The 13699-nt window shown below is 45.3% G+C and overlaps 1 protein-coding gene across 12 annotated transcripts in view; it reads left to right on the top strand.

The window, feature by feature from the left end:
- Positions 1-13699, top strand: part of usp9 (ubiquitin specific peptidase 9) — a 53319-nt gene that overhangs the window by 34329 nt on the left and 5291 nt on the right. For 6 of the 12 annotated variants that reach the window (XM_083776499.1, XM_083776488.1, XM_083776497.1 and 3 more), the window contains 18 exons: positions 434-600; positions 744-852; positions 1073-1219; positions 3114-3260; positions 3851-4058; positions 4467-4687; positions 4901-5088; positions 5605-5778; positions 6324-6465; positions 6872-7622; positions 9455-9578; positions 9673-9898; positions 10589-10718; positions 10894-11079; positions 11845-12065; positions 12648-12677; positions 12877-12965; positions 13101-13257. In XM_083776499.1, the coding sequence (XP_083632625.1) occupies positions 434-600; positions 744-852; positions 1073-1219; positions 3114-3260; positions 3851-4058; positions 4467-4687; positions 4901-5088; positions 5605-5778; positions 6324-6465; positions 6872-7622; positions 9455-9578; positions 9673-9898; positions 10589-10718; positions 10894-11079; positions 11845-12065; positions 12648-12677; positions 12877-12965; positions 13101-13257 (3417 nt within the window). The remainder of the gene's footprint in view (positions 1-433; positions 601-743; positions 853-1072; positions 1220-3113; positions 3261-3850; positions 4059-4466; positions 4688-4900; positions 5089-5604; positions 5779-6323; positions 6466-6871; positions 7623-9454; positions 9579-9672; positions 9899-10588; positions 10719-10893; positions 11080-11844; positions 12066-12647; positions 12678-12876; positions 12966-13100; positions 13258-13699) is intronic. The other 6 variants (XM_083776490.1, XM_083776489.1, XM_083776491.1 and 3 more) reach the window with 1 other exon arrangement.

Below are 13699 nucleotides of genomic sequence, written 5' to 3'. Positions count from 1 at the left end.
TTCAAACGCATCTATTATTGCTTTCATCTGCCAATGAAACCAACTAAGTACCTATATACAGATGACACAAACGTGTATTACTGTTATTATAAGTGATAGAATTAGACGTGCAAATTACATTTAAGAACATTGTGGCATGGTACCCTTTCCATATATGTTTTGTTGCCTGCCATCGGCTCATTCTGAAGTGGTAATTATGTGTGCAGAATAAAGCGCTTTGATTGTAAGCATGCCGAGATGACTAATTAGCACCTGAGCCAGTGGAATCACACATGGTTTAATGTGTTGACCTGTGATTTTCATTTACCGCCATTCACTGGATGAAAGGCAACAAAATGGAACACGCCGCTCCTGTTCCTCTTGTCACCCTGGGTTCCGCAGATTGATTGGCAACAACGTGTTATTAAGAGTCTCTTGTGCGCCTCCTTTTCAGACGAATGCGGCTAAGGAGCCAGATGGCGAGGACGAGCAGGTGTGTTGCGAGGCCCTGGAGGTGATGACACTCTGCTTCGCCCTCATGCCCACGGCTCTGGACACGCTCAGCAAGGAGAAGGCCTGGCAAACCTTCATCATAGACCTGCTGCTGCACTGCCACAGCAAGTATGTACAAGAATAGCGGCGTGTTTTGTTTTTCTTTCTCTACCAGCCGCTGCAACAGGCAAAATGAATTCCTCGTCCTCTGTGTAGACCCACTTAGCTCGGATTTGAGTGACGTTTGGTACCGTGTGTGCATTCACCACCAGGTCTGTGCGTCAGATGGCCCAGGAACAGTTCTTCCTCATGGCCACCAGGTGTTGTATGGGACACCGACCCCTCCTTTTCTTCATCACACTCCTCTTCACTGTGCTAGGGGTGAGTTGCTGTAGAGCTGCTGGGGCTTTGCCTGTGTTTTTAGGGTACTGCATTTCCACACTCTTTTTAGTTGTCTTAGGCATGGAGACATGTCCTCTAAACATCCACATTTTAAAGTTTTTCCACTGCTTCCAGCACTACACAACTGAATGTATTTTTGTCTTCTCTGTGTGTGTGTGTGTGTGTGTGTGTGTGTGTGTGTGTGTGTCTGTCCGTCTAGAGCACAGCAAAGGAGCGTGCCAAGCATGCAGGTGACTACTTCACCTTGCTCCGACATCTTCTGAACTACGCCTACAACAGCAACATCAACCTGCCTAATGCAGAGGTGCTGCTCAACAACGAGATCGACTGGCTCAAGCGAATCCGGGTAAGATGGCAGGGTCCCCGCGGGTCCTTTAAAAGTCTTAAATAAAGGATAGTGAATTTAAGGTCTTAATTTGTCTTAACTTTGACCAAATCTGACCGTAGGTATTAAATTTGATGAGGTTTTTAAGGCTCATGGGGAAATGAAAGCCATAAACATTCTGTGCATAATAATTTTATCAGTTTATAATATTCGACACTGAGAGACCGCTAATAATAAAGGTTTTCTGTCTAGAAGCCGCAGCGAGCAGCATTACAAGGATGGGCATTTGTTTGTTTTGTTCTCGGCTCCGCCCGTTTTGTCAGTAGGCTATAAAGCCCATACTATGGGTATGCTGGGGGTGGGTGGGCAAAAGAATAGTTTATGAACAAATCAAGCGCTCCCTGCTCCTGCCCGTGATGGGTGTCTGCGCTGCACTGCCCTGCATGCAGCAGCGCGCACAGAGCACAGTGAAGTACCGGTTAACAGAAATGGACACAGTGGTGTCTTTTCATGGTGTGGTGTAGCCCTACTCGTGGACTTTTATTTTAAAGTTTTAGATGAAGACATTTGATTTTCCTCTGAAGAAAATGTTGCAACAGTCTGTTATGCTATATATAAGGCTCTGGTTATGATGCGGTAGCTGTTAGCTTCATGCTAACGCATCATAACAGACTGTTGCCCCTTGCCCTTTTCTGCCCCCTGACTGGTAGCTACTGTCTGGGACAGATCGAGTGACTGTGAACGGCTGAGAGTCATCAAGTCATTATGTCATAAAAACATTTTCAAAGAGAGTCTCTTCATTTGTGATTTACAACAGCGTCCGCGCACGGTGCACACTGCCACCCCTCTCCTCTCCGTAGTAAAACAATACTCGCGTCCCATACACTCTGCAACCTCAGTAGTAGCCCTGAAACATGACTGTCATGTTTCTGGGGCAGCGGTGGCCGAACGGTTTGCGGAGCGGTCTTGATACCGGAAGGTCGCCAGTTCGCATCCCCGGACCGGCACGTTAAAATTACCACCGCTGAAGTGCCCTTGAGCAAGGCATTGAACCCCTACCATGAAATGTTCTATGAGCTGTGAACAAGTCCTTGGCTTAGTCCACTTCCCTGGGTAAACAAAGAACTTTGCTTTGTCATGATTCATGAATAATCAAAAGTACGAGCGTCATGTGAACCATGGCTACCTCAGTAGTTAATTTTACTGAGGTTTTTAACTTTTTACACACTAAAAACCTCACTCAATGAGAAGTGCCCTTCTCAGAAAGTCCCTAGTATAGTATTGGGGCATTCCTATTACTTTATATCTGCAGGCTATATTATATTTGTATTTTCTTTTCTTGACAAGTGACAAAGCACCCATAGGCTTTTTAGTTCTGCTCATGGAAAAACTTCAATTAATGTCATGATATACAGTACTGAGGTCAAAGCTATGTTAAATCCATCTTTTCCCACTACTAGTGTTTGTTACCTTCAGGTGTGCTCATACAGATTTATGTATACGTATATATTTGTTGTATTATCAGGTATCGTTGAGAACCCTGAGAAGGTTAAAAAAATAAAACTATTGTGCATCCAATTCTGAGTAATGGTGATGGCCATGGGCCACGGTGGTCTCTGGCCTCCCCACTGGCTCGCCGGCCCACCCGCATCATAAAGTGAGTTGCGAGCCCCTGCTTTCTTTTCGCCGGCCCACCCACCCATTAGCCAATTTCAATATAGGAAGACATTGTTTTGCAAGTTGCGTCATTTATTTGTGTCTTAAATTTTACTTTCTAAATGGTGCAAGAAACCTGGATGGGCCACGGTCAATACCTCTCCTAATCTCTAATGACGTTTCTCCGGATCACACCGGCAATGATTTGGCTAATGCCACTCTGTGGTGACGGATATTGACGTTGATTAATGTCACACAGGATGAGGTGAAAAGGACAGGGGAGACGGGCGTGGAGGACACCATTCTGGAGGGCCACATCGGCGTCACCAAGGAGCTGCTGGCCTTCCAGACCCCAGAGAAGAAGTACTACATCGGGTGTGAGAAGGGAGGAGCTAACCTCATCAAGGTATTGTACAAGTAGTAACAAATCCTCCTGAGACCAGGATAGAAAACCCAACTGCATTTCTTGTCCGTACCGTTTCATCCAGTAGTCTGGTTATTAAAGGAAGAAATATGTATAATAAGGGCCTTTCTCGGCCCCACCTCTCTCCCTGTGTTTTAGGATCCAAGATGGCCGCAGCACCAGGAGGGGGTGTCCTTACTGGGCTGCATGCACAAATTCAAGACACCCGTCTTGCGTTTGTCTTGTGTCTGTGTTTAATGGCCGCTCCAATGCATTTCCAATGGAACCCCATATGGTTTGACCAAACATTTAGTTTGATGGGGTGGAGGGGGGCAGAACACATCCATCAAAGCTGTGTTCAGACACAAGTCAGGTGTCATGAATGCAGCCCAGTAAGGTCATATGTCGACCCCGCCCGCTCACCTCTGCCCCACCCCCTCCTGGTGCTGCGGCCATCTTGAATCCTAAAACACAGGAAGAGAGGTGGGGCCGAGAAAGGCCCAAAAATTTAATGTCAAATATTGTGACGGCACCTATGACTCCTTTTATGTTTAGACTCATCCTGTGTGTCTTGTGTCTTTACCTCTTTCCAGGAGCTGATTGATGACTTCATCTTCCCGGCGTCTAACGTCTACCTTCAGTACATGAAGAGTGGAGAGTTCCCTACTGAGCAGGCCATACCCGTGTGCAGCAGTCCCGCCTCCATCAACGCTGGCTTCGAGCTGCTGGTGGCCCTGGCTGTAGGCTGTGTCCGCAACCTCAAGCAGATTGTCGACACCCTCACAGACATGTACTACTTAGGTATGGTTTTAATTGAATAATTAGGTACTTAGGCATTGTGCCACTTATCCATTTCTTTCCCTAGATTGCTTTGACTATTATTATATTTTTATTATTTATTATTATTATATTTTTATCTGCACAGGCACTTAATTCACTAGTGGCTGGTTTTCACAAGTCCAAATGGGACTTTAAAAAAGGAAGCATGGCTTTTGAACGGTGTTTAGTTACCTGCCAAAGTCAGCTGGTTGAGTAGACCAGTAGTGAGTAGGAATTTATCTGGTAGCTGACGTTAATCTCCCTGGCTATAAGCTACATGTCAACTGTATTGCCACGGAGTGCTGTGATTTAAAAAAGGTCACACTGCAGTGATTTTGCGCCTCTGCATCTTAACTTTGTTTCCTTCCTTTCCCCCTGCCCTGCTTGCAGGCTGTGAGACACTAACGGAGTGGGAGTACTTGCCCCCAGTGGGGCCGCGGCCCAACAAAGGCTTTGTAGGTCTGAAGAACGCCGGGGCCACGTGCTACATGAACTCTGTCATCCAGCAGCTGTACATGATCCCTCCCATCCGCAATGGCATCCTGGCCATCGAGGGCACGGGCACCGATGTGGACGATGAAATGTCTGGTGACGAGAAGCAGGAGAATGAGGTAGAGTGTGTGTGTGTGTGTAGGAATTCATACATGTGGTTAAGACAACAAACAATCATCCATTTTCAGACTGACTCCAGCTGTGTTTGCCAAGAACCATTACCATTCTTTGGCTAAATTCCCACTTAGAGCTACATGATTATGAAATAGATATGGTCTATATTAGGTAACCGCAGCTCGACTAAATCTCTCCATGCGCGTTAACCTCCACAGAGTAACGTGGACCCCCGCGACGAGGTGTTCAGCTACCACCATCAGTTTGACGACAAACCCTCCGGCAAGTCGGAGGACAGAAAGGAGTACAACATTGGCGTCCTGCGACACCTACAGGTCATCTTTGGCCACCTAGCTGCCTCCAGGCTGCAGTACTATGTCCCGAGAGGATTCTGGAAACAGTTCAGGTATTTGAGGGACTACTCTGGGATCTGTTCTGAATTGGGTCACTGTTTTTAAAATACTTTATTAGATTACGGCACACAGCAATTAGGGATGTCCCGATACACTTTTTTCCCTTTACGATCCGATCCCGATACCACAATTTCTGTGTTAACTGATACCGATACCGATACCAGAGAATAATATATATAATAATAAAGAAATATCTTCTTTTGAAGTCCACCGACTGGGAATAGTGTTTATAGCTATCTAGCTAAAATGTCGTGTTGTGTTATACAGTTAAAATGTGCACAAGCAGTTTGGGCAACTCGAAAGCAAACTCCACATGACCCAACACTTTATTTACTTGCCATGCCATAGTGTCAACCGCTTACCCCTGTGTCGGATCTGTGGTTACACTGGCATATTTGCAGATACCGATATGACCAAATAAGAGCCGATCCGATACTTTTCCGATACCGATACAGTATTGGGACATCTCTAACAGCAATGCTATATTTTCTACTTTGATGCCCCTCCAGGTTATGGGGTGAGCCGGTGAACCTGAGGGAGCAGCACGACGCCCTGGAGTTCTTCAACTCCCTGGTGGACAGTCTGGACGAGGCCCTGAAGGCCCTGGGTCACCCCGCCATGCTCAGCAAGGTCCTGGGAGGCTCCTTCGCCGACCAGAAGATCTGTCAGGGTTGCCCCCATAGGTGAGAGACCCCCCGAACACCACACTGCCAGTCACCGTCTCACATTCAGAGTTAAAGATGGAGTGCCACAATTTTTGTATTTTTCCAGTTTTTCATGTGTCTATGAGGTGACAGTACTTCATTAGACACCCTGGAGTTGTTTTTATGTGCAATGGTGTATTAACTTTGTATTTAGGGTTTCTTCCTGGAGGCTGAACCCTTGACAGTCAAACGGTCCAATGAAGTAAACAGTAATATAGTGACATAACACTATCAGCCCCTCCCCTAACCCCTCCCCCTTTATCATACAACTACAGCTGTGGGTGCGGCTTCAGTTCAGGTGGATCACCACACATCACCACCCACCAGGCAAACCAGACATACTTAATGAACTGGTGGGCGTGTCCACATAAAAGCATGTTTTTAACAAATACTGTACACTTTTTGGAAAAAGTTCTTCCTCATTATATTATAACCTGATGATCATGTTTTAGGGTGGAAAAGAATCGTGGCAGACAGACAGCTTAAAAGGTAACGGATATAACTCAAATATTTTGTTTGCCCAGGTACGAGTGTGAAGAGTCATTCACCACTCTGAATGTAGACATCAGAAACCACCAGAATCTGCTGGACTCTATGGAGCAGTACGTCAAAGGTGACCTTCTGGAGGGAGCCAACGCTTACCACTGTGAGAAGTGCAACAAGAAGGTGAGAACTCGAAGCACCACGTCCTCTTTGGGTCCCACCCAGTGCCAGTCCTCCTGAGACCAGGATAGAAACCTCAACTGCATTTCTTGTCCGTACTGTTTTATCCTGTAGTCTGGTGATTAAAGGAAGAAAAGATGTGTCACATTTTATGGCTAGGTGATATGTCATTCGAGTTTATAATAAAAATTGACAATGCATAAAACATTAGGTATAGCCATAAAGCACAGAGGGAGAAAATTGACAAACACAAACTGCCACAAAGGAAAACTAATAAAGGGTAGAAAAGCCATTAAGCACTATCCCATGTTTCAGTCAACTTGTTTTAGGTGATTTATTCATGGGGACCCACTGCAAAGTCTTGTCTGGAATGTAACGCTTTTTTTCTTTCTTTTTTCTTTTCCTCAAGGTGGACACGGTGAAGCGACTGCTGATCAAGAAGCTTCCACCCGTGCTGGCCATCCAGCTCAAGCGCTTCGACTACGACTGGGAGCGAGAGTGCGCCATTAAATTCAACGACTATTTCGAGTTCCCGCGTGAGCTGGACATGGAGCCGTACACGGTGGCCGGCGTGGCCAAGCTGGAGGGCGACGACGTTCACCCGGAGAACCAGGTGATCCAGCAGAACGAGCCGTCGGAGCCCACGCCGCCCGGCAGTTCCAAGTACCGCCTGGTGGGTGTGCTGGTGCACTCGGGCCAGGCCAGCGGCGGCCACTACTACTCGTACATCATCCAGCGCAACGGCGGCGACGGCGAGCGCAACCGCTGGTACAAGTTCGACGACGGCGACGTGACGGAGTGCAAGATGGACGACGAGGAGGAGATGAAGAACCAGTGCTTCGGCGGCGAGTACATGGGCGAGGTGTTCGACCACATGATGAAGCGCATGTCGTACCGCCGCCAGAAGCGCTGGTGGAACGCTTACATCCTGTTCTATGAGCGAATGGACTCCCTGGACATCGAAATGATCAAGTACATCAAGGAGCTGACCATCTCGTCCAGCAAGCCGCACCAAGTCAAGATGCCGTGTGTCATCGAGTGCAGCGTGCGCAAGCAGAACGTCCAGTTCATGCACAACCGAATGCAATACAGCCTGGAATATTTCCAGTTCATTAAGAAACTCCTGACCTGTAACAGTGTCTATTTAAACCCCCCTCCAGGTACATAGAGCTGTGTGTGTGTGTGTGTGTGTGTGTGTGTGTGTGTGTGTGTGTGTGTGTGTGTGTGTGTGTGCGTGTGTGTGTGTGTGTGTGCATATATGACCCATTCACACTCATTTATACCTCTTATAATAACCAACAGACCCTTCTTGAATTTATGGGATTATTTGATAGATATTTCAGTAGCCCCAACGTCAATTCATCATTGTGTTGTCAATCTGGGACCGCTGTTATTTGCCTGGGTGATGGAGTAATGTTTCATAGAGTTGCTAGCCGAAGTAACCTGCTTAGGCAGGGACCTGGAAGAGAGCCATGGTAAACACAAGCTTCTGTGCACTGCACTTTTCCCCTACATCTGCGTTTATCGTTAATATGTGCCCGTACATTATTAATGGAGCCACGAACCTACGGTGCTTCACAGGGAAATAAACGATGGGGCGCTGTAATCGTGTAAAAGCTCTCGGGTTGGGATTAAATGTGTAAGCTCATCAAAAATGTAGTGTGTGGAAAAAGCCTGTTATCACCAGGGCCTTATAGACAAACATGGTGCTCCTGTAAACGCCTAGATAGAAAGACCTTTATTGTTCCCACAAGAGATTAATTTGTCTGCGGTTATGAAACGCAAATAATACAGCTGCATGTAAAGAACAATGAGGAGTTAGCAGGTAGCAATGCATGGAATAAAGTACCAGAAAGGAGATTGAGGTAGACTGTCTAGGATTTGTGTGGTAGGTGAACTATTAACGGGTGTAGTTTAAATATATTCAAAGTGCATTAAAGGTGTATCAACGGTGGCATTAATGGGTATTGTAAATATAGTATAGATGTACAAGGAAGATCTACTGGAGTTCTCAATGGGCCTGAAAATTAAGGCCCGGCCCTAATTAATTAGCATAGATTTTAGGACCGCCCCGGCCCGAAAACGTCTGGTCGGGTTCGGGCGTAGTTTGAGAACTCTAAAATCTACCCCTGGAAGTGTGAGTAATTCTGAACAATCGGTTCACAGTGGATCGTGAGAAATATACAATCTGCCCGCATTTCTTTTTATTCTCTCTCTCTCCAGTATGTAGCGTATACAAATGCCTCTTAATTTAGAAGCAGCGAAATTAAGTAAAAATGTCCCACCTTTCCAGAGGATGAGATTGTAAAACCCTGTTCCACTGTATGTCTGAAACATTACATTTGACGATGTGGATTGGTTTCCCTCCAGAGCCAACCGATTCATCTTTCTCCGAGTCAAATTAGAAGGAAGCTTCATCCTTGTAGAGATTCACTGGTTAATGTAGAAAACAGAGAAATGTCCATGAGCTGTTATAAGAGTTTGGCTTGGTTGCATTTCGGAAAGGAGACATTCCTTAATTTCCTTACTTGGATTTGTGCTAGTTAAAATATTGCTGTGAAGTGCATTCTGTGTTTTCCGCTTTAATTTAGCCCAGTTTATTCCCTACAAAAAATTGTTTTGGTAGGACATCGCAAGCGTTGAGGAGGACAATGTGTCTTGGGGAAAATGCTCAAATGGGCTTTTGAATGTGGCCACAGACATATTGTGTGAAATGATAATTTCAGTGCTAGAATTATGCTGGATATAAACTGTAAAGTGAAAACTTTATTCTCTTTTTATTTATTTTTTAAGATTTGTTTTAGGCTTTTCTGCCTTCATTGATACTGATAGATACAAGTGATGATTGACAGGGGAGAGTGAGAAGAAGAGCTGACATTTTTTGATGCTAATGGTGCTAATGGTTTCATTTTTAACAGTTTATTAAGAGGGGGAGCATCCCACTATATGTGTCGCTGAATAACGTGTGTTGTCGGTGTCTTGTTTTCATTAGGACAAGACCATCTTCTGCCAGAGGCAGAGGAGATAGCTATGATAAGTGTTCAGCTGGCTGCTAGGTTCCTCTTCAGCACAGGCTTTCACACCAAGAAAGTAGTGCGGGGTCCCGCCAGTGACTGGTGAGTTATATCTAACCGGTTGAGGCGTTTTTGTCACTATACTTTAGACTTGGTTGTAAATGTCTTTGTGACACTCCCATCTGTGGTCTTCTAGGTATGATGCCCTCTGCGTCCTGCTGAGACACAGTAAGAATGTACGCTACTGGTTTGCACACAACGTCCTGTTTGCCTACGCCAACCGCTTCTCAGAGTACCTGCTGGAGTGCCCCAGTGCTGAGGTTCGGGGCGCGTTTGCCAAGCTCATCGTCTTCATCGCACACTTCTCCCTGCAAGACGGCCCCTGTCCCTCCCCCACTGCCTCGCCCGGACCCGCGGCTCAGGTTTGTTCCAGGTTCCTTCCGATTGCACCTAGATTATTATTGCGGGTTTGGTTAAACTCAAATCCCCGTGCTCTGATCTGTGGTGATGTCTAATTACAATGTTGACAGTTTGGATGACGCTTGTGGATATGGGACTGAGATCAGAGCACATCACCTAACATAACGCACATATTTCATCATCTATAAATGGCATTCGTCACATTGCCAATAATAACTCTTGAGCTTATTGGTTACAGCTGTTGCTATAAGGCCGTTTCCGTGCTGCATCTTGCAATTATGACTCATATGGCTTGGAATAAAATTAGAATATGCATTTGAATGTCGACTCGTATGCCATGTTAGTGGGGTCGTATCTGATACTTCCGTGACTGCGGAGAGCCACCACTGAGAAACAAATTGAGCCCCCATGTACCTCGCAAAAATGTGGGCAAAATTCATGAGCCCCAAATCCATATGGCCACCATCAACAACCTGTTAAGGCAAAATGACCTAATTCATTCTGCTTTAAGTAGCACGTTGCATGTCAAACTAGGGGGTTTTCATGATTCTGAATCCATTCCAAGCATTAGTTTTGCACAAATAAACACTCCTTGGGCTAAAAAACAGCCATTGCCGTCATCACAATTGTGATGAGGTCAGCCCATTTGGGCTATGTTTGTGATGCATGTTTCTCATGTGTTTGTGTATCAGGGCTGCGATAACCTGAGTCTGAGTGACCACCTGTTGAGAGCGGTACTCAACCTTCTCAGGAGAGAGGTGTCGGAGCACGGACGTCACCTGCAGCAGTACTTCAACCTCTTTGTCATGTATGCCAATCTGGGTAAGGGCTCCACAAACGTGTACACACACACTCTCGCCTGTCACGCTCATCTGCTCTTCATCTTAGTCGGCCTCGTTCTCCCCTTGGTCTACGGTGTATGAGAAATCGTTAGAACCAGAACAGACTTTCCACACTCAATGATTTGCTTTGTGTTTCACTATCTTCCCTCATACAGGCCTGGCCGAGAAGACGCAGCTTCTTAAGTTGAGTGTTCCTGCCACGTTCATGTTGGTGGCTCTGGACGAGGGCCCCGGTCCTCCCATTAAGTACCAGTACGCGGAGCTGGGCAAACTCTACACTGTGGTCTCCCAGCTAGTGCGCTGCTGTGACGTCTCCTCGCGCATGCAGTCCTCCATCAATGGTATAATTCCGTTGTCTGTTTTTGGTCCATTATGAAATTTGACACAAACTGGAGCTAATGTTAGTTGCCCTAGACCAGGGGTGCCCAAAAGGTCGTGATCTACCAGTAGATCACAAAGGCTGTGCAGGTAGATCATGCCCTAAAAATATATTATTTAAATGTAAAAATTAATAAATAATCTGCAACTTGTATTAAGTACAGGGCCTGTTGGCTCAAACCCACAACGCAATACTTTGTTTTCAAGTATTGTATCACAAACGTCAGTTGCATTACAAAGTTGTATGCAAGAAAACCCTACCAATTAAAAATGTTCCCTCTGTATTTCCAATTTCAAGTGCATTAGTCTTATACTGTATGTAATGCCATTGCCACTATTCCAAAGCCACTCGGGGACATTGTTTAACTATTTTCAGCAATTGGATAATATTTTTTGGGTGGGTAAATCTAGTTGAGCTTGTCATTTTGAAAGTAGCAGCTCTCAAGTCAAAAGAAGTGTGGGTATCTCTGCCCTAGACATTTTGGAAAAGGAGTGCATAGATCAAGGAACGCCCAATGAGGATTTCCATCCTTGCTCAGGATCCAAGTGACTGACAAAACCAGCCACTCTGAGCTTGTACTGCCATGTAGGCAGAGCTTGGAGCTGAGGGCTTCCAGAGTTGCGACCAAGACTTTTATTTATGGGTCGAATAAACTGCACGAAAACCACTCATGCTGTCCACTCTCTACTCCCTTTCCTCTGCACTTGTCTTATCTATCTCTCTCTAGGTAACCCCCCACTCCCCAATCCATACGGTGACACCAACCTAGCGGCGCCGGTGATGCCCGTTCAGCAGCTGGTAGCAGAGATCCTGTTTGTGAGGACCAGCTATGTAAAGAAGATCATTGAGGACTGCAGTAACTCCGAGGAGACGGTCAAGCTGCTGCGTTTCAGCTGCTGGGAGAACCCACAGTTCTCTTCCACCGTTCTCAGTGAACTGCTCTGGCAGGTATAGTGACGACTCGAGTTATTACATTTTAAAGACGGGGTGCAATGGGGTTTTTGGAGCATTTTATTTTGACGTTTCACTCTGAAACGGAAAGCTGTGTGTTTTTTAGGGTATGGGACGTAGTCCTGCAACGTGTGCGACGCGTGCATTGAATTTGTTAGTTTACAAGTCACAGAGAGACGGGCAGCAAAGCTTGTGGCTTATTTCTAACCTACGGTATAATGTTTTCAGATACATATTTTAGCGTGATGATTAAGTTTAAAACTAGTAATACACTGTCTGGATGTCATCTTGACTGAGATTATAAACTGAGTAGTTCTGTAAGCAAAACCATATATAATATTGTAGATTACTGTAAATCATGTCAAATTCATAAATTAAATTACAGAAAAACTGTAAATGTCCTACACTGGCCATGTCCTACTCTGCCACCTTAACCTAGAATGTAAAATAAAGGTTACATTATGTTGAATGCCTCTATTCTACACTTTTATCAGTTTATTTATACATTTTTCAAGTCACATATGAAAATAGCATACAACATTTTTTGAACTTTTTTTTTTTACCCCTCCCTCCCCCCAGAGTTCCCGATCTGAAAGAGCCACAACCCCGGTATCTTGTACCATTAACAATGAAATAAAAGGCACATACAAATATACTAGACATAATAGAAGACATTAATCAAATATTGGACACAGTATGCAAACAAATAATAATACACAGTAAAACTTTGACCCTGTGTAGTGCATAGTCAGTGCATACCGTCTTTATTGCCCGCAAGACCTTGTGACATGGTATGTTTTTGGTTCAGGTGGCATACTCCTACACCTATGAGCTGAGGCCTTACCTGGACCTGCTGCTACAGATTTTGCTCATAGAGGACTCCTGGCAGACACACAGGTGTGTATATATGCGTGTGTGCTTGTTTGGTGGATCAGTGGTTCATCAGGTGCCGTCGTCAAATGTCCACAGTCCTGACTGTGATTCATTATTAATCTCTCCTTTCTCTCTCTCTCTCTCTCTCTGCTTGTGCAGAATACACAATGTCCTCAAGGGTATCCCCGATGACCGAGATGGGCTTTTCGACACCATACAGCGCTCCAAGAACCACTACCAGAAGCGGGCCTACCAGTGTATAAAGTGCATGGTGGCTCTCTTCAGCAACTGTTCTGTGGCCTACCAGATCCTACAGGTGCACATAACTCTTCACAGAGGCAGCAAGTTGTCCATGTTCACGTGTCGGCCATATTGCTCTTGCATCGAGCTGGAGTGGGGTTTTCCACTCCTGATTATGACTTGACCCATTTAGGCCTGACCTCGAAGTTTTTAAAAATTCTTCTAAATCCTCCAGTTTTCTGAAATAAATATTTTCACGATTTTTCTAAAATAGCAGACCTACAAGCTATGAGCTTGTAGATCTGTTATTTTTCAATAGCTAAATTACAACGTAATGTTTAAAACACCTAAAGGGGTTACCGCCCCAAAATGGGTTAAGGGCAAAATGAACATTGTGTGAATAAATATTGACAATCCTTTTTATTTGTTATGCACCGGCAATGCTAGCAGCACCAGGTTTACTTACTTTCTGGTTGCAGCCTTTCCAAAGTGATAGGATTTGCAATAACGTGTGTGTG

Source organism: Protomyctophum parallelum (genome assembly GCF_964188405.1).
Source record: "Protomyctophum parallelum genome assembly, chromosome: 11".
In the NCBI taxonomy this organism is placed as follows: domain Eukaryota; kingdom Metazoa; phylum Chordata; class Actinopteri; order Myctophiformes; family Myctophidae; genus Protomyctophum; species Protomyctophum parallelum.
Note: the sequence above shows the minus strand (reverse complement) of the source record. Positions and strands in the feature narration are given on the sequence as shown.